Source organism: Triticum aestivum, chromosome 4A, assembly GCF_018294505.1.
Source record: "Triticum aestivum cultivar Chinese Spring chromosome 4A, IWGSC CS RefSeq v2.1, whole genome shotgun sequence".
Lineage (NCBI taxonomy): Eukaryota > Viridiplantae > Streptophyta > Magnoliopsida > Poales > Poaceae > Triticum > Triticum aestivum.
Genome location: NC_057803.1, coordinates 588,958,424 through 588,978,853, shown reverse-complemented (window position 1 = coordinate 588,978,853; position 20,430 = coordinate 588,958,424). Strand labels below are relative to the sequence as shown.

Here is a 20,430-nt window from a genome sequence, read left to right as displayed (position 1 = left end):
TGGCTGTGTTCAACTGGGTCTTGGTTCGGCTCCATCATGATGCTTCTGTTGTGTCTCTTTGGAAATGCGCATGATATATATATATATATATATATATATATATATATATATATATATATATATATATATATGCTTTGCCTTGATGAGTTTTCAGCATTTGTGCGACTTGCCCAAGCTGGTAAGATGTACCCCTTCCGTTCGGAAATACTTGTCTTAAAAATGGTTGTATCTAGAACTAAAACAAGTCTATATACAACCATTTCTAGAACGGAGGGAGTACTAGAGTTTCAGTTCAAAATAGAGGAAGAAAGCCAAGGACAGGGATGCTTTGTCTGAATCCTTGCTTGCCCGACACCGACAGTCAGGTCCACAGCCTCAGGTGATCCTCGATTCCTTGTTTGAAATATAAAAAACCTCTGTTGTGCTCCTGGAAACCCAAACCCACGACAATGGCATGCACAAAAGGAAAGACCTTGCCGACATCTTGACTAATAAAAATAAAATAAAAAGTTTCTCTCTTTCCGCCGCTCCGAACGAAGTACCCGGCCTTTCGATCCGGTTATCCGAATGAAGACTCGAGGGGAAATTTTGTTTTTGTCACTCTAGCTTCTGCCTATTTTGCTTATGCTACTGTGATGAAAATCTTATTGTGTTCCCTCCCATCGCGTCGCCCCCGCCCTGGGCGACTCGGGGGCTCTCCAACCCTAGGTGCCGTCGTCGCCCTCTCCTCCTTCCCTCCTCACGTCATCGTTGGGTGATGCCGTCGGGTGAAACCCGCGTGGCAGACGGGGGGGGGGGGGGGGGGGCTCCCTCTCTCGGCTTCCCTTCCTCCGCGGGCGGCGGATCTAGGCGACAGGCGGCAGTGTCTTGCAGCGCTCGCGGTCGGGCGTGAGGCGGCAGGCCTCGGCGAGCGGTGGCAGAGCATGGGGCGCGCGGCAGCGGGCCTCGGCAGGCGGTAGCGGGCGCTGGGCTCGCGGCGGTGCTCCGGCGTGTGCGGGCGGTGGTGGCTCCTGTGCGCGGTCGACGGCGTCGCGGGCGGCGTGATGGTGGCCGATGCGTGTCGGGGGGTCGGGCATCTCCTTCTCCGACCTGGTTCGTCCTGGTTTGGGGGCTTCGCAGCGCTCCTCCCCTCGGCAGCTTGGCACACGGGTGCGTGCCCGGCGTCTCTGAGGCTTGGAGCTCGTCGGGCGGTGCGGGATGGGTAGTTGGCCTCCGACCCTCTCCTCGTAGTCCGGTCGCTTCTCTCATCGACGGGCTGGCCGGCTCCCCGCTGCGATCCATCGCTCGCCTCGCGCCCGGTGCGTTAGGACCGAGCTTGTCTCACGCACGGTGCAGCAGGACGACCTCGTCTCGCGCATGGTGCCGTTGGACTGAGCTTGTCTCGTGCCCGGTGCTACTGGACGGGTCGATGGAAGCCAGTGGGGGCCGCCCAGGGATGCGAAAGGTCGGACCTTTCCACTCATCGCGTTGGTTGGGGTAGTGGCGGTTCTGGGGTGAGGTGGTGTCTAGGTCTTGGATGCCAGGGCGCCGGTCCTGGTGGTGGTAGCGCGGTGCTCTTGGGCAGAGACCGTGGCTTGGTGCTGCCCGGTGGCCATGGTCGTGTGGGCAGCATGGTGGCCGGGGTGTGGCGTCCGTTGGCGGTGAGTGCTGGCCGGGGTGAAAACCCGTTCTATCTTCGGACAGACCAGCGGCGGCGAAGCTCGTTCCCTTCTTGAAGGCGTCGTCGCGACTCTCATTGCCCGTCGTGTGGCCTTAGGGGAATCTCTGATCCTCGGATCGGACGGTGGCGGCGCTCCGGTGTCACATCCTTCCTGAAGACGCTGTCTTGAAGCCCACGGTTCGTCGTATGCGGCTTCAACTTCTCGGTGGTAGTGCTAGGGGGTGTTGCTACGCTCAGCGTCTATGTATCCCGCTTTGGGTATGTGCGTGTGTGGTGGTGACGTGTGTTTGCATCAGGTGATGTTGATCTTTGCTTTATATATAAAGCGGGGTAGGAGCTTTTTTCGATAAATTTGACATTTTTTTGCCGCTCTTAAATTTTGAAAATGTATCATGAATGCCGTCCTGTTACACTTCCATGAGTTGACTGTTTGTTCTATCCAGTTGACAAGAAAAAAACTATCGATATTTACAAAATTGACATAAGTTGCCCCTACTGATTTGTGAGGCCATTTTGAAAATGACACAGACCTTAACACACACACACACACACTCACTTTCTTGGTTTCTTCCACCACATTTCCTTCTTCCGCCGTCCCTTGCTCGACAAGTGGGAAGCCACCTGATATATCATAAATTCAGAATAAATGCACGCACTAGGACTTGAACCCTCACGAGATAAAGATACCACTGTCCACCTTAGGGATGGCACCCGCAGGGTTTGGGTACAGGTAGAGCCACCCCATACCCTTACCCGTCGCCCCAAACCTTACCCATTACCCGTACCCATACCCGTCGACGGGTCCAACTTTTTCCCATACCCATCACCCATCAGGGTAAATGGGCACCCACGGGTAAAATTACCCATATTTGCAACACATCAATTTGAGCATTACATAGTCATAAACAACAACTTATAATAATAATTTATAAAGATCAACACGTCATGACAGCAACACATGAATACATGACATCATCTATGGACAACAAAGATATTCCTACTCTAAGATCAGCGCTCATAATAATTAAATAGTAAATAAAATTGTAACTCACCTAGCCGAAATAACCTTGGTTTTGTCCTTGTGTTTGGTAGCGGCAGCAGCAGATGGACCATTGCTAAGCAAGCTAGGGTGTCGCTGCTTCATGGATAACTTGGACATAGTGTTGTAGCGATGCTGCGCCTTGGACCCCAAAGCAGGAGGTGGGAGACCTTGATGTCAGCCGGGGAGTTGGCTCTTTCCTAGCGCGCGGAGGCGCAAGGCACCATCTGACAATAGGGTTAGGCTTGGGCTCATGGTAGGTGTGCCGTCCTGGCTATGGTGGGCACTGAGTTGTAGCTCCACCTCGCGGTTCCCGTCCACGCATGATCTATGATCATGGTCCCTGGATCCATGGAGTTGGCGTCCACCTCGAAGGACAGGAAAGGGGTGGTGGTGCGAGGCATCAAGTGGCTGGAGGTGCCGACGGAAGTGGGCAGCGGCGAGAAGATGAGATCGATCTGCTAGGTGCTGGCTGCTACGAGCGTGCGAGGTAATTTTAGACGTGAATCACGTTGATATAGCTATATAAGGAACGAGGCAATTTTGGACATTAATCACCTTTTTTGAGACAAGGACATTAATCACCTAGATACGTACATGTATGGGATGGGCTTGTGGGTCCTATGGCTTTGTTGTGGACCAGTTGCGGGATTTACGTAAAAAACTTTTAGTATATGGATACATAATATTTGAGGCCTATTTAACATGGGTACACGGGTATGGGTTATACTAAACCATATCCATACCCACTATACCCGATGGGTTACAAATTTTCCTATTTATGTACCCATGGGTATTTTAGTGACCCATACCCTTGCCCTAATAGGGTTTTTACCCGTCGGGTACGCGGGTCATGGGTACCCATTGCCATCCTTAGTCCACCTAATCATCCAGCCACATTGATTGGGCACCATGTGTCGCTCACCCCTGCCTGCCACCGGTTTATCTATCTACCCTCTTTCATTGCGACGTACTCACATTTTCTTGGTTTCTTCCCCCACCGTCCCTTGCGCCAGCCGTGGGAAGCCACTCCCTCCCCTCCTAGACGCCACCACCTCTCTATCCATTGCCTAAAGAAGAAGAAGAAGAAGAGCAGAGGAGGAGAGTAGAGAGTAGTAGTTGGCCGTGGGACGATTCAGTGGAGCGCGCGCAGTGCCTACTGCCTGCCTCCATGAGCATGACCATGGCCGGCAAGCAGGAGCGGAATCGACGCCGTCCTCAAGAAGGCCGTCGATCTGGTAATTAGTTGGTTCTTTTGGTTTTTCGTTAGCTTTCGGTGTGGTCTCGTCTCTGCGCTTGCCGATGTGGATGGATTAGCACGGGGAATCCATGATCTAGCAGCGGCTAATCAGCATGTGGCTCCGCCGCTGGGGTTTTTACCGGGCGTTGCAGGGTGCCGGAGCTGCTCTGCTAGCGCCTCTTCTTGTAGATCGATTCTTGTCCGGGGTGCCGATTCCCACTCCGGGCCCCTGCCCAGCATTCTGCACTGCTCTAGAATCACACCCCCAAATCTTAGCAACATTTCACCGCAAAATTCCCCCCAAATATTAGTTTTCAATTTTAAAATCCCACAGCCACGATTTATTTTAAAAAAATCTCCCAAATTTACAACTAAAGTTGACTTGACCGTGGAAAAAGTATGTATACTTCTTATGATCCTCTGTTTAATTGGAATGTTTTTTGCCTCTTATAGCTTGGTTCTTCCTCTTCTGGGTTCCTTGGAGTAGTAGGCTGCAGCATACTTGCACGTTCAAATTTCCCCCAAATCTTAGCATTTCAATTTTAAAATCCCACAGCCACAATTTTTTTTAAAACCCTCACAGTTTTATGGCTTTGATTTTTGTTTTCGACCTGTGTACCGGGGCTGCCTGTAGATGCATGTATTCTGGCTTTGGATTTTTTTTATATAGCAGGTCGATCAAAGTTCACAGTATAGTGGTTGCTCGAAATACTGATGTTTTGCTTTAGTCTTTTCTTTCTAACTAAAGGTGACCTGGCCATGGGAAAAAAGTATGCATACTTATTATGATCCTCTGTTTAATTGGGAATTTTTTTTTTGGGCCTCTTAGCTTTGGTTCTTCCTCTTCTGGGTTCCCTGGAGTAGTAGGCTGCAGCATACTTGCACGTTCAAATTTGCTCATGCTAATGCTACTTGTTTGGACTGCTAAAAGCGATGGTCGTTACAAAATTTCAGGAGCACATCCCGGTCGATGAAGTGTTTGAGAATCTTCAGTGCAGCCACAGGGGGCTCACTTCCAAGCAGGTGCAGCAGCGGCTGCAGATCTTCGGCCCGAACAAGCTCGAGGAGAAGGAGGTCACGACGGTTCATTCGGCCAATATAATTTTCTTCTTCTCATTGATGTTATACACTCGATTAAGTTGGGGTGTTGATGGCTGCAGGAGAGCAGGTTCCTCAAGTTTCTGGGGTTCATGTGGAATCCACTGTCATGGGTCATGGAGGAAGCGGCGATCATGACCATCGCGCTGGCAAACGGAGGGGTAAGGCCTAGCACATAGTATGGCAGAATTTGTGGAAAAATGTTTTGGTGTGGTGATGTGTGATGTGTGATGTGTATGTCCTGCCCTGTTCTCAAATCTGAATATATATGTAATGTGAGATGTGTTCTGTCACCAGGGGAAGCCACCAGACTGGCAAGACTTCCTCGGTATCATCTTCCTGCTTCTTATAAACTCGAGCATCAGTTTCGTCGAGGAAAACAATGCTGGAAATGCTGCCGCCGCGCTTATGGCCCGTCTTGCACCAAAAGCCAAGGTCCATATTCAACTTACTTTGTGTGTGTTTTTTTCTTTCCGCTGTTTCTGCATGTACCTGTCACCTTGTTGGAGTCCATTTTAACTTGTGAAACTCAATTCTTATGTTGCTGCTGGATAGGTTCTCCATGATGGTCGTTGGACCGAGGAGGAGGCCGCCGCCCTTGTGCCCGGGGACATCATCAGTATCAAACTTGGAGATATCATTCCTGCCGACGCCCGCCTCCTATACGGTGATCCTTTGAAGATTGATCAGGCTCGTCCTGTCCTCTTATCAAATTTCATTCAGATTTTCCAGTATCAAAACTTCACATTCAAGTCACCTTCACCTTTCCTTTTCAAGTTAAATAGGTTTCTACATCTCACTGTTTGGTCTTTTGTTTATAGTCTGCCCTGACCGGAGAATCGCTACCAGCCACCAAAGGGCCTGGTGACGGCGTCTACTCTGGTTCGACGGTCAAGCAAGGCGAGATCAAGGCCGTTGTCATAGCAACTGGTGTGCACACTTCCTTTGGAAAGGCCGCACTTCTCGTCGACTCCACCAACCAAGTTGGCCATTTCCAACAGGCAAGCTTGACAAGCCTCGGATACTTCCATCGATCTGACACCGTTATCGCATTGACTCATCGCTACATTGACTTGTTCATTATCATCCGGTTGACACAGGTGTTAACAGCCATCGGGAACTTCTGCATTTGCTCCATTCTTGTGGGAATCTGCATCGAGATTATTGTCATGTATCCTATCCAACACAGGGCGTACCGCCCCGGGATCGACAACCTTCTGGTGCTTCTAATTGGAGGTATTCCCATAGCGATGCCCACAGTCTTGTCGGTCACCATGGCGATTGGATCTCATCGCTTGTCTCAACAGGTTTGCATCATTCCAGGGACAGTATTAACTATATTGTGACCAGACCTGAACTTCTGCTCTATACAATCAATTCCTGAGTTTTCTTCCTGCAGGGAGCTATAATAAAGAGGATGACTGCAATCGAGGATATGGCTGGCATGGATGTTCTTTGCAGTGCTAAAACTGGGACCCTGACTCTAAATAAGCTCAGTGTGGACAAGAACCTTATCGAGGTTCACTTGAACACTCAGTCACTTCGTGTTATCTCACACGCATGTAACCTCAAAGCACTTACATACTTTCCTGGTCCAGGTTTTTGAAAAAGGAGTGACTAAGGACCAGGTGATTCTGATGGCTGCTAGAGCATCCCGGATAGAAAATCAAGATGCCATTGATACGGCAATAGTTGGGATGCTAGGCCATCCAAAGGAGGTACATCAATTTGTCGAATAATGAGACATACACCTGTCATGTTTATTTGCTAAAATGGACACATGTCAATGCTTTCCATAGGCGCGTGCTGGTGTGCAAGAGGCCCATTTCCTGCCGTTCAACCCTACTGACAAAAGAACCGCGTTGACATACATTGATGGCGACGGAAAGATGTACCGTGTTAGCAAAGGTGCACCAGAGCAGGTATAATCTTTTTTTTCCACTGAAAAAAGCTTTAAAAACATTACTGGATTGAATCTTACATTTACATAATGATGTCATTGATTTCACAACAAATTGATCTGCAGATTCTCAACCTGGCCCACAACAAGTCAGAGATCGCACAAAAAGTCCACGCTGTCATCGACAAGTTCGCGGGACGTGGACTTCGGTCACTTGGTGTAGCATATCAGGTGAGCAAGGTTCTTGGGGTGCCCCTTCACAGGGCAATTCAAGCTTGCAAGGCAGGAACCTAATGGTAGTCATCCTTTTCTGCCTTGTAGGACGTGCCAGACGGAAGGAAAGAGAGCCAGGGTAGCCCGTGGCATTTTGTTGCTCTCTTGCCACTCTTTGATCCACCGAGGCACGACAGCGCAGAAACGATTCAAAGGGCACTTAACCTTGGTGTGAATGTGAAGATGATCACAGGTACACACACTACCGGTTGAGCTCTTACTATTTTGTTCTCTCTATTCTTAAATATCCCAATTTTGAAGATGAGCACCATGTCTTTGATGCTTACTATCTGTTTTTATAATGAGCACTATGTCTTTGATGTTTACTATCGTTTATTGTGATGTTGCGCCATAAGTAGAGCTGGAACACTTATACTGTATCTTATCTTGTTTCATAATTTCAGTTTTCAATAATTCTGGTAACACATCTGATTGTGCGTTTTTTCTCTTTTCCATAGGTGACCAGCTAGCGATCGGGAAGGAAACAGGGCGTCGTCTAGGAATGGGTACAAACATGTACCCTTCATCTTCTTTGCTGGGGCAGAACAAGGATGAGTCTATTGCTGATTTACCAGTCGATGATCTAATTGAGAAAGCCGATGGTTTTGCTGGCGTATTCCCAGGTATGTGTTGTAATCAGTTAGAACAAGAAAAATTTGAAATGACTGAAAAAGGAATATAACGGTAACATTTGTTCTTTGCTCAGAGCACAAATATGAGATTGTGAAACGCCTACAAGCACGGAAGCACATTTGTGGAATGACTGGCGATGGCGTAAATGATGCACCAGCCCTAAAGAAAGCTGATATCGGCATAGCGGTTGCCGATGCAACAGATGCAGCGAGGAGTGCTTCTGATGTCATACTCACGGAACCTGGTCTAAGTGTGATCTTTAGTGCTGTCCTTACAAGTCGAGCAATTTTCCAACGGATGAAGAACTACACTGTATGTCAGATTAAACACAGTGGATGAGATTTTTCTTTCCTCCCATTTATTTGAAGAGTTATTCGTGCATTTATGCTTGTATCATCTAGCCCATATGCTAATCACCCAGATTCATGTTTGCAGATCTATGCGGTCTCAATTACAATACGTATTGTGGTATGTTTGATCTACTCTTACTATGACTACAAGTTTGCCGAAGTGCATTGGCTCATGCTCTGTTTACATAGTTGATGATTCTCATAGGTGTTTGGGAATATTTTGCAGGTCAATTGTAACTATTCATTTAATGAAAAAAAATCCTGTTAATAAAACTGATGTTCCACTATATGATGTTTTCATCTTGATCTGTGAAATTATGTCCATGAACCTTACTTTCTTTATTGTGTGAGTATGCATCTGACTCCTCTTTACCCCCAACAGCTTGGATTTATGCTACTTGCCCTCATATGGGAGTTTGATTTCCCGCCATTTATGGTCCTGATCATCGCAATTCTGAATGAGGGTACATTACTTTCTTTTCCTTCCATTCCTCCCCTGCCTCACAGTATCGCAGTAGAAAGTAGAAAATTATATGACAGTTTTCACTCTCAACCATTTTGTGGCATGAACAGGCACCATAATGACTATATCCAAGGATCGAGTAAAACCTTCTCCGCTACCCGACAGCTGGAAGTTGGTTGAAATTTTCACAACTGGGGTGGTTCTTGGCGGATACTTGGCAATGACGACTGTCATTTTCTTCTGGGCTGCATACAAGACTGACTTTTTCCCTGCAAGGAGTACTGAAATGAAAACAAACTAAATTGTGTTTTGTTGAAAAAAATGATTTCAGATAATGAATTAACCTCTTGATATGAATTGACTTATCAACTTGTTTTTTCAATGGAATTTTCAGAGGATCTTTCATGTAAAAAGCCTTGAGAAGACGGCTCAAGATGACTTCCAAATGCTTGCCTCTGCTGTATTCCTTCAAGTCAGCACCATCAGCCAAGCTCTCATCTTCGTTACAAGGTCGCGAAGCTGGTCGTTCGTCGAGCGCCCCAACTTTCTCCTGGTCTTCGCTTTCTTGGTCGCACAGCTGGTAATTTTTTTTTCTCACGGCCTCGCCCTCCTCTCTTTGCTCTACATGTATGTAAATTTACAAGTCACCAGTGAGCAAGTTTCACCACCCCCTTCAAAAAATGCAGATAGCCACACTGATCGCTGTATACGCCGACTGGGCATTCACTTCGATCAATGGCATCGGGTGGGGCTGGGCCGGCATCGGGTGGCTCTACAACCTCGTCTTCTACTTCCCGCTCGACATCATCAAGTTCTTCACCCGATACGCCCTCAGCGGGCAAGCATGGGATCTTGTCATTGAGCAAAGAGTATTTCACATCGCACCACCATAATTTCCCATTTTGTTTTCAGCTATCGAGAGCCCACTACATTCTGTGCATTTTGGAACTGATGGTTCATTTGTTTTTATCCTTTGTAGATTGCGTTTACAAGGAAGAAGCAATTTGGCCAGCAAGAGAGGGAGCTCAATGCACCGAGGACACTCCATGGGCTGCAGCCGGCGGATGCCAAGCTGTTCCCTGAGAAGGCAAGCTACAACAAGCTGAATCAGATGGCCGAGGAGGCGAAGCAGAGGGCTGATATTGCAAGGTATGTAGCCACTTGCAAAGAATTCCATGTATGGGATGCTTTCCATGATCTTTCATATTTCTTGACAGTTATGAATCTAACTATGTGCTTATTGATGATGGTACACACTCTCAAGGGGCATGTGGAGATGGTCGTGAAGCCGAAGGGCCTCGACATCGACACCATTCAGCAATCTTACACCGTGTGATGAGTTTGGGATATCTTTGAAAGTGGGAGTTTATATATCCTTGCTGGATAGGAATAACAGACTTTTGATAGGTTGCTTTTGCCCCCCTCTTAGTTGACTTAAAGCTGCCGACGTTACCAGTTCAATATTTGAAGGGGTTTGATGTACTATCAGCCCAGTATTAAGGCAGGGCAAAACCCATATGGACCAAAAGAGCAAAGACATGAATAAAATTTGGATGCTTCGCTACTGAAACATGGTACCGAGATCGGTACACCGTGCTCTTTCACCTAGAAAAAAACAGGAAGAAGATTGTCTCTCCAGTGCATTGTGCTTCAGGTGAAGAAATGCATTTCTCCAGCCTCATACATGTGCATTTGAAAACAAAATGTGTTGGTTTGTTTTTGGTCATGCGTGTGTATGCGCAGTCGCTGCAGAAAAGAGCTGGGTTTGTTGCAACAGAGGGAGTTGTGCAAAGCACTGTCCTCCACTATGATTTATTAGATGAAATTTCCATTGTGCGTACCAGCAAAAATAGTTACACCCATACATACATCAACAGTACATGTAACCTTTCCGCGAACGAGCCGGAACTAGACGCTAATGAAACTGAGCAGCTTGTAGAGCATTTGCCTTCTCGGCAGCCACTGAAGCATCCGCACCTCTGCCCTCCACTGCGTATGCTTTCTCCTGCAAAAAACATGAAACAAAGATTTTACCTCATAGTTTCACAGTTAAGTGAGTTTACATATGGGATACATAAAAGAATCTTCTCATGTCTAATGATCGCAACTTAAGTGAGTCTATAGAGCTGCTATAATCTTTCATTTTCAAAAAGGGATGTTAAGATCATTAACTACGAGGGCAACTACGTTCGTAAAAGGAACTGGTATGACTGGATAATTACTAGCATCGACAACATCATTAATGTTACTAGATCATCGTGAAATACGACTTTATAATGCATAAATTCCGGATAAAAGTCTCAACCAGTTTTCATGGAAACTGGTGGTCACACCATGTCACTTTCAAGACCGTGCCAATGTCAAAAAGGACTGACCTTATGAGCCACACCGAGTCCTAAATTCCGGATAAAAGTCTCAACCAGTTTGGTGGATTGATGCAGTTGGTGCATGTCAAGTTAAATTTTTTTTAAGGCTATCAGCTCATGAGTTTACAGATACTGTATGACAGTTTTCAAATCTTTACCAAGTCAGCTAAGAGATAACAACGAGGATACAATGTACTCCCTCTGTAACTTTTTATAAGACGTTTTTAGAGTACATGACAGTGTCAAAAAACGTCTTATATTAAGTTACAGAGGGAGCATAAAATGGAAAGAAAGCAATGTGGTTGCAAAAGCACTCTACCAGCAAGCGCCACAGGAAAGGCGCGCCCTGTCGTTTGCTGATTTGTTTGACGAGCAGCTCAATTGCTGCGCACAATCCAAATTGTGTTAGCTAGCTCGTATAAAGGGCAACGAAAAAAAATACTGGAGTAGTTATTTTTTTCAAGCATTGAGGACCAAATACCTGTAGACGTCTCTCCAGCATTTATTAAGACAGTGTACCAAACTTCATTGAAGACGTCCACTTGTTCATCTGATGCGCCAATCATCTAATTGTACCATCCGTTGATGTTCAGTAAAAACAAATTCATAATTACTTGTCTTGAAACACTAGGTTCGGTGATCCTACTTTATAGCTAAGCCCATCGAAGTCTGGACCCAGGGTGTCAAACACCGCCTTGTGCTCTCCTTTTCCATATTTATAAACAGCATCGGCTAGCTGCATCAAGGCAATAAACTCAGAATGAATGATGTAAAGGAAATTACAAAATAACAAGAGATGCTAGAAAGCAACATATCCGATATCAGTCCACAGATAAACATATTACTGCATGTCAGTGATATTCAGGAACCAAAATTGAGCATTCCACTTTTCAAGAATATTAGAGTACTTCTTTTGCTTCATACTGTCATTGTTCTCTTAGGTATTAATTACACTGTACATGTGGCATCTCTACAATAGCATTTGACCTTGTAGAAAGAATTTAGCACACCTGAATTGCCTTGTGCATCACTTGCTGTCTCTTCGTGTCCATTGAAGAGACTCTGAAGGAAAAAAAAACAAATATTGAGAACACTTGCAACATGACAGCCTTATGTTTCCAGTAAAAGAGAGATATCTGACCTTGAGCGTAGTGAGTCCAGCAGATTTTCTGCTGCTTTAATTTCATTCATACTTGATAATGCCCATAATATAAGTAAATCGAGGAGCCATTCCGCATGCCAAATGGACTGGACAAAGTTCAAACTGGAATAGTCAGAAGAATGGATCTCTTATAGCTTTAGTTTATATCTTGAAATGCTCTTGAGAATAGGCAGCACAGTTAAATCTACATCTTCTAATAGATATAACAAATGTTTCCAGTAGTACTACCTCATTCTTAAGTTCATCTAGCAATGGTGTTAGCTTCTCTTTGGCTGGACCTATTTCACCACGCACATATAAACGGAGTAGCAAACCAAGAGCATTCACGTACACCTGAAGGCATGATAAATTATTCAGTGTCTCAGACGTCAATATCTAGGAAAAATAATCACCAATTATATTATAATACCTCCGCTGGCTCACAATCACTTCTATCGAGTTCCTTCATGATGTTTTGATCATATACCTCCATAACTTTACTAATAGGGGCTTCGGCTTCCAAGTAACAGACTGCCACATGCCACCAGTTGTGGGTAAACCTACAAGGAAGAAGGAAGCAGATTTTCTAAGAAATCACATTCCTGATTTTTTATTTGCATCACTAGAAAGGGTATCAAGTGGAAAACTGCATACATAAATGATGAGCATGATGTCCATGATGGAGAACATGATTCCATGAATTCAGTGGCTTCTCTGAAGCGACATTCCTGCTGGAAAACATGGCACATCTGCAAGATAGAATGTAGGACATAGCTTATTTTAAAGATCGTTTTGTTGCTTTAATATGCACAGGCCAGCTAGTAAAACTCGTATGCTAATGTAAGTTATCTTAATTTAACAGCCCTTGCATGAGGAGAATTCACTAAGGTCATACAGACAGACATATCTCACCATAACAAGAAAATTATCATGACTTCCCTTTCACAAAGAAAGTATTCAATATCATGTCTTCCAAAGAAATGAAAATGTAAGGACGTGGACCACAAAGGATCAACGTTAAGAGAAAAAAGACCATAGCATCTGAATGAACTCACTGATTAAGCTAAATGAAACTGATTGTGTCATATTTGTCCAAATCTTAGTGGATCAGTCCAAAAATTTGAACAATGGATTTTTTTAATGAAACACTGGGTCATGGTCCTTTTCTCGAAAAAAGAAACAGTCCAAGAACTACTTGGGTATATGTGCAGATCCTGCAAGAAAAACCTCGCTTGGCAGAGTTTGCAGGACAGCAAAGCCTCCACACTACCAACCCTTGGTGCTGTGCAACACATCCCTCCCCTATAAGTTATCCAGGGTCGTGTTGCCTTCTAGTCATCCTAAACTATCCCATGAGTACATCTCGATCAAGTAGGGAATAAACCATTTTGTTCCCTGGCATGGGATTTAACTGTAACTTAAGACTTATGGATAGGTCAACTGTTTTAATCAGCTAGTAATCAGCCCTGGATTATTATTGAATGTTCAACGATAGACATGAGCCTGGTATTCAGTTTTATTAGGACAATCTGTACTAAGTATGAAAGAATTTCCAGTGGTAAGTAAGGCGAAGGACTTGTGAAAGGAGCAGAGCATTAAGTGACAGTATAGGTGCTAATTGCTATTGTATTCATTTAGTTGAAATTGTATCAAGTGACCCTGGCCTAGAGGAGGATTTTAACATCTTGATTAGCAGAGTTTGATCTCTATCATGTTGCCTAGTTTTAGTTTAGTTATGGTTATAACTTATTTAATCATCTCCTCAACAATCATTATTTTTGTTAGTGGTAATTTGTTCTAAGCTAACAAGTCTAAACACTGGTTCTCTGCATATTCGATACCTCAAAACACGCGTACATTATGCTGTGACTGATTAGAAAAACGCTTGATGCTATTATTCGGCAGGCAACTCCTGCGGCTGATTTACTAAATACCCATGTCACCAGGTACTATATAAGGTTCATACCACTTACAGGTCAGCAACTACATGTAATCACCAAAGCTAAATATAGCCAAATCACAAATCATCCACATACATTATGCTGTGACCAGAAGTCGTTCTTGTTTATAGCCAAGCCTTTCCGAGCAGCTATCTCAGCTTCGTCCATTCTTCCGAGCTCTAGCAAAGGGAAAGCGAGCATGCCGTATATATAGTTCCGATCTTGGTTCTCCGGCAAAACCTGATCAGCAATGAGCGGCATGAATCAGTCAGAAAGAGTACTTACTTGGTACAGTAGCATCTTCATACGAGGAGCTGCTTGATTCAAAACTTCTGCGTTGGGCCATCAGCACAGCCACACAATTTCTAATGAGTATGGTAAAATGCTGTTACGCTGTCACTGGGTTTCATTCAGTGCAGTGGGCTACCTACCCTGATGCTAGAAAACAGCAGGCATACAACTCCTTTGAGAAATCACTAAATTTTATTTCACTGGAAGTTTTCTGTGGGTGCTGTTAAAAATTGCTTCACACAAGTGCCCCCAATGCACGAAAGAAACGGCGTTACTACCCCTGGGTTAAATATGGAAATTGTAAGCACAAAATCACACCTCTTTGTGGTAAATACTGAGCTTACTTGTTGAACAAATTTGAGGGATGTGTCCGGCCGTCCGACGTAGAAGCAGAGGAGCTGCGCTCTCTTGAGGGACATGAGATCCCTGGGGAACTCCTTGAGCAGCTGTAACACACAAGAAGCATGCTTTTCATCAGTCAATTGGCGGCCGCCGCTTCCAAATCGGCGCGAGAAATCAAATCAAGCCGTGAGAGCGAACCTGGAAATGCCGGTCGATGGCCACCTCCGTGTCCCTGTCCTCGCCGAGGAGCGCCGAGAGCGCGCGGAACACCGCCCGCTCGTACTCCGTCGCCTTGCCCTTGTTTGAAGCAGACGAACAGAACCAGCGCAAGCACGCTGCGGGTCAACGGAAGGAGGAGGATTCGGAAGCGAGAAGGAGCGAGGGGGGCTTTGGGCTTACGAGGCTGTCGGCGGCGGCGGCGAGGAAGGCGGCGGCCCCGGCGCGGTCGCGCGGGCCGACGAAGTGCGCGGTGTGCAGCGCGGCGAGCGCGCAGGCGGGGTCGGCGGCGGCCGCGCGGAGCACGGCGCGGCCCCGGCCGCGGCCGAAGGACATGGTCTGCGCGTAGTAGTCGTCCAGCGCCGCCGCGCAGTCGGCGGAGGCCGTGCGGTACTCCTGCCCCCACATGTCCCTCCTTACCTCCCCCTCCGCCATCTGCCGCCGCCTTGCTAGCTCGTCTCCGCTGCTGCTCCGGTGGGTGGGTGCTCGTGGGAGTGGGGAGGAGGAGGGGGGTCGAGAGGCCGCGTGGGAGTGGGAGTGGGAGTGGGGCTGGTTGTTGCGGAGGCGTGGCGTGCCACCGCTGGCGACGTCCACGTCCGTGCCTCGTGGTGGTTCGGCGGTCAGACGGCAGGGGTGGGGGCGCGTGTTGCGTCGTCCCGCGCGTCAGTGGTTTTGGGATAGTGATTCTCCCGATGCGGAGTCGCCTCGCGGCCGCCGGATGCCGACGCGGCGGCACGCGAGGGCCGGGGAGGAAACGATGGCCGGTGGAAGACTTGTTTGGACTCTAGTACTACCAGTAGATTTGACCTTACAATGGGTAAAAGAAACAGTGACAGTGATGATTTTCGAGTGAAGTCTGATTTAAACCTTGAGATCACGAAGCTCATTGAAAACGAACCTTCGTCTCCAGCTATCTGAAGTCCCTCCATAATCCCATCCATTTCCAACCTTACGACAAGATCACCCGCTTGGCATCGAAAAAGGCCGGGATGGCTGTTTTAGGCACCACCTATTGGTGGGTCCCACAAAATCGCCTCCACCTCTCTTTTCTCTCCTCCCGTGAGACGCGTGGCCGCCCGACGACGAAGAAACCGGTGTCGCGCTGCGGTGTGGGCGATGCGGTGGCCGGTGGGACACGCGACAGCCCCAGGGCATGCAAGAGTTGGTGAGACGACCGACAACTCGCCGATGTAGTGAAGCTGATGAGACATAGATAACAATCTCAACATACAGAATCTTCATCAATAAAGCACTAAACATCAACTCCCCCAAGCAACAATTTAACACCGTGAAGTGGTCTCGACAACAGATCCAAGGAGATATTTCATAGATTGAAAAGCGGGTGGAGATGGAGATGGAGATGGTGCTAGTGAAGATTGGAGTTGGTGATGATCCTCCCCGCAATGAACATAGTGTTGGTCATATTGATGGCTTTGATTTCCCCTGTCCGGAGGGGAATGGTCCCGGCAGATCAATCCTTCGTGAGGGAGAAGTGCTTTGTTCTGTTTCCGCCTTGAAGATTGTGGCGAAAAATTCATGTGAATTAAAGGCACATGTTTTAGGGTAAAATATGACAAGTTGCACCGGAGAGAGGCAAGCGTGCCATGTGGGCCCCACGCGCCCCTGTCTCGTGGCCCAGGTCAGGTCGTGTAAGCCCCACATGCACCTCCCCGGCTTGGGTCCGGTGCCCCTGGCTCTCTTCCCATGAATTTTAGACTTTATGTTTTTCTTCTTCTGATTTTCCAAGCTCTGAATAACTAGTTTCTTTGCTGGTATTATTAATGGTCATCTTTTCGTATTTTTCTGACAATCCCCTCCTTCGTTGCTACATGAAAATTAAGAAGACAAAGATATAAGAATGATGTGATAATGTGTAAAATATGGACAATTTTGAAAATTTTGTGATAAGAAATAGTGATGTAAAACAAACGCATCCATCACCACCATCCAGACCCGCCACAAATATTTTTTTTCTAAAAAAAGGTACACAACATGTAAAAAAACTCGGGGTTGCCCCTCACCTTAGGTAACATAAGGCAGCCAGAGACGAGTGGGACGTGTGAACCAGCTTATCCATCTGCCTTTAAATCAAGGTCTCATGGAGACTTTTTCTATACACAAAAAGTAGGTCCCATGGAGACTTAACCCATTATTTGACATCATGGAGACTTAATCCATGGTTTCCCTTTGTGTAAGGTGATTTTTGTGTGCGACTTGATCCATGGTTGCCCCGTCGTCGCCTTCATCCCGCCCGTCCATCTCCGATCCAACGGCCCGTGTGCTCCTGCCCCAACGGTTGGTGCCACTGCCACTGAAGTCTTCAACCGCGGGCTCTCCTCCATCTACCCCGACAAAAAAGAAAAATCCCCATCAATAAGCATCCCGCCGCGGCGCCAAGATCCAAGAAGCATCACAGGAAGAAGCGGCGCCATGAACCTTGGGCACGTCGAGGAGGAGGTCGGGAAGCTCCGGGAGGAGATCCAGAGGCTCGGCCAGCAGCAGCCCGACGGCTCCTACAAGGTACGTGTCAACGAACCGGTCTCAGATCCGCCGTCTCCCCCGCGTCCTGCCTACCCCGATCTCGACCCCCATTCTCTCCACCGTCTCACGCCGGCGCGCGCCGCCGATCGCCCGATGCGGATTCTCGTTCGCCCGCCATTGCCTATTTTGCTGGATCCCGTGGCGATCTCTGCGGATTCGTCCGTCTGAACGAACGAATTGCTGGGTTCTGAAAATGATGCGTGCAGTGCAGATCCATGATCTGTACAGTAGTTCTGAGCCTCAAATATGTTGGGGCAAATCATCTAATCCCCCCACCCAACTTGTTTGGGACTGAAAGGCTTTGTTTTTCTTGTTTTTGTTGCTGCTGCTGAAAGACCAGTAGCGCAGGGTCATGGAACATAGCTGGTGAAACCCATTAGCATTCTAAAACATAGCGAATGGTCTGGATAACCTATAAGCTGATGAATAGATCGAATCAAAACCGTAAGACGAATTCCCCCTACCGTGCCTGTTGGACGGAATTTTACAAAGTATAAATTTCCCTACTATTGTTGCTGTATGATGTGTTCAGTATGATTGTGTTCAGTATGGCGTGCTCACATTTTATCCACTGGACGCGCACCGCACATGGCACTGCTTTATAAATAGAGGTCTCTGGATAACTGACAAGCTGATGAATAGATCGAATCAAAACCATAGGACGAATTTCCCCTTCTTTGCCCGTGGGACAGAATTTTACTACTGTATAAATTTCCCTATGGTTACTGTATATTCAGTTCGATGTGTTCACATTTTATCCACTGGACGCGCAGAAACCACCAGCTCGCCGCACATGGCACTGCATTCTGATACGCAAGGGGATGGATGCCCTATTGGCAATCAAGACATCCACTACAATTTTATGAGAAAGAAATTTACAAACAATCACTGTGTAACTGCGCACTTTCTCCAGAATTTTCACAAGCTGCGGCTAAGTTTTCCTTATAACACTGTAGTACAGTTTTATCTGAATGTTGACAATTTCAAGAAGATGGTTATGTTCATTAAGTTGCTGTTATAGCCTGCTCATAACTGAATGAGATTAGACAAGAACATGAAAAATGCATTGCGCCGTCTAATGAGTTTTGCATTCCCATTCCAAGTGCCAAGTTGCCCAGCATTATGTCATGTTGTAGGCTTCAGTCACATATTCCCTTTTGTTTCTTCTTTCTTGATCATGTAAGGTTCTAAAGTGCTTTCAATGGTTTAAAAGGGCTCGTTACTGTGATTTCTCCATATTCCTATTTTGTGACAAATGCTAAATTAAGTACTCCCTCTGTTCAGTAATGTTGGTCGTTTTTGCCATGGTCATGAGACTTAAGGAATACCCTCAGTTAATCATCATTTCCTTCTCTTAATCCTAGGTCCTCTAATTTTTTTCTTAATTCTGGTGTGCTCTCTCCAAGGAAGAGCATTAACAGGAGAAATACTCGTTAATCAGAGCAATGCCAAAACAACACACTTGTGGACTCGATGAGATGCCTAAAACCATCCTTTTACCTAGAAAATGTAAAACGACATACACTTCTGGACTTGATGAGATGGCTAAAACCACCCATTTTGCCTAGAAACTGTAAAAAGATATACGCTTCTCGACTTGATGAGATGGCTATAACCACCCCTATCTCTGGACTTGGGATGGAGACTTATTGTGTAGCACGTTGCCCTGTCAATCACATATTTTTTAACTTGCCTCAGTCTTTAACTCTTCATAAATTTTGACATCAAAACAGAGAAATGGACACAAGAATACTTCAGTCAGTGTGACATCATTATTGTAGACTTCATAGAGCTGCATAAATCTTGATGTTTCATGCTTATGCTGACATGGCATATTCTTAAAGCACAACACTGCAGCAGGCAACTGAACTCATGATTCAAAGACTTGCTAAATGCAGTTCTTGTTTCGCTGAAAGAGTTATGTGTTTGTGAGTTCTAAACATGCATCCTATTAGTATCGTTGTCAATGCTTGGGCTTGTAACACAGAAACTTATATGATTTTACAGGAACCGTAGAAACTTATCCATGAGAAAGTTTGTAGTGCAGCTTTCCTGCATCTTGTGTACATAATCAATGGATTTCAACTTGTGTAATTGAAGTATTGTGGTTTGCAGGTCAAGTTTGGTGTCATCTTCAATGACGACCGATGCGCAAACATATTTGAAGCATTAGTTGGCACCTTGCGGGCCGCCAAGAAGAGGAAAGTTGTCACCTACGACGGTGAAATGCTTCTGCAGGGTGTTCATGACAATGTGGAGATAACCCTGTTCCCTCCCCCCACGGTCGCTGCCACTTGAAGTTTGCAACACCGGCAAGTCTCCCACATTATTGTGTCAATCTGCTTGTAATTTGTTGTGCTTAAATTCCCATGAACTGTTTGGTGCTCAGAAGAGTACTATTGTGAGTGAACTCATGATCTATGCAATTGCTTTGCTCTATTGCTTGCATGGTTGTTGAAACTCAGTGCTGATGTACTGTGTTGTGAAACATAGAGCGACAAGCTCCAACTCTGAAGTAAATGGCCACCGTGTTATTGAGAGTGTACTTCACATTGCTTGTCTGACAATGACATCTATAGTACTGTGCACATAGCTCCAACTTTGGAGTACTTTCTTTTCTTTCTTCACACCATGTTATATAAATTGTGAGAGAGCTATACAGTGTATGTGCAGTTGTGTGTAGAGCTATATAACTAGTTTGTTTTGGTAGTGTGGAGTCACTCTTTCTCTTCATACTTCCTCCGTCCCAAATTACTTGTCCTAGAAATTGATAGAAATGGATGTATCTAGAATTAAAAATACGTCGGCGCCCTCCTCTCCACTGCTGCCACCGGCTCGGCCGCGATGCTGGCGGCGCCCGTCTCCGAAGGCAACATGGGGAGATCCGCGGTGGACGCTTCGCTGGGCGTGGGCGTGAGATGCGCCGTTCGTGGCGGC

At 46.3% G+C, this 20,430-nt stretch overlaps 3 protein-coding genes across 7 annotated transcripts; 2 read left to right on the top strand and 1 right to left on the bottom strand.

Annotated features, from left to right (window-relative positions):
* Positions 1–3,654: 3,654 nt before the first annotated feature.
* On the top strand, positions 3,655–10,226 carry LOC123087238 (plasma membrane ATPase 1). 5 transcript variants are annotated; one of them, XM_044509194.1, is made up of 20 exons: positions 4,894–5,013; positions 5,100–5,198; positions 5,335–5,472; positions 5,593–5,727; positions 5,859–6,038; positions 6,138–6,344; positions 6,437–6,556; positions 6,636–6,755; positions 6,837–6,959; positions 7,064–7,168; positions 7,259–7,403; positions 7,669–7,833; positions 7,917–8,155; positions 8,279–8,311; positions 8,576–8,657; positions 8,767–8,927; positions 9,051–9,236; positions 9,343–9,525; positions 9,636–9,805; positions 9,896–10,226. In XM_044509194.1, the coding sequence occupies exons 2-20, from the start codon at positions 5,130–5,132 to the stop codon at positions 9,990–9,992; spliced, it is 2,658 nt and encodes an 885-aa protein (XP_044365129.1). In that variant the 5' UTR covers positions 4,894–5,013; positions 5,100–5,129; the 3' UTR covers positions 9,993–10,226. The 5 variants fall into 5 exon arrangements, 3 of the variants coding, with proteins under 3 accessions (XP_044365129.1, XP_044365131.1, XP_044365130.1); XM_044509196.1 differs by having other exon boundaries at positions 8,767–8,934; positions 9,130–9,236; XR_006441284.1 differs by lacking the exons at positions 9,636–9,805; positions 9,896–10,226 and adding an exon at positions 3,655–3,937 and having other exon boundaries at positions 5,108–5,198; positions 8,767–8,934.
* Positions 10,227–10,420: 194 nt separating this feature from the next.
* LOC123087240 (tetratricopeptide repeat protein 38) lies at positions 10,421–15,714 on the bottom strand. The gene is made up of 13 exons (XM_044509198.1): positions 15,136–15,714; positions 14,935–15,033; positions 14,739–14,840; positions 14,200–14,343; positions 12,818–12,912; positions 12,594–12,723; positions 12,413–12,517; positions 12,164–12,270; positions 12,033–12,084; positions 11,669–11,758; positions 11,504–11,588; positions 11,342–11,406; positions 10,421–10,661 (listed from the first exon to the last, which is right to left on the bottom strand). The coding sequence occupies exons 1-13, from the start codon at positions 15,385–15,387 to the stop codon at positions 10,572–10,574; spliced, it is 1,416 nt and encodes a 471-aa protein (XP_044365133.1). The 5' UTR covers positions 15,388–15,714; the 3' UTR covers positions 10,421–10,571.
* A 1,432-nt stretch (positions 15,715–17,146) lies between these two features.
* Positions 17,147–20,038, top strand: LOC123087237 (costars family protein). Its single transcript, XM_044509193.1, has 2 exons — positions 17,147–17,472; positions 19,609–20,038. The coding sequence occupies exons 1-2, from the start codon at positions 17,383–17,385 to the stop codon at positions 19,789–19,791; spliced, it is 273 nt and encodes a 90-aa protein (XP_044365128.1). The 5' UTR covers positions 17,147–17,382; the 3' UTR covers positions 19,792–20,038.
* The last annotated feature ends 392 nt before the right edge of the window (positions 20,039–20,430 follow it).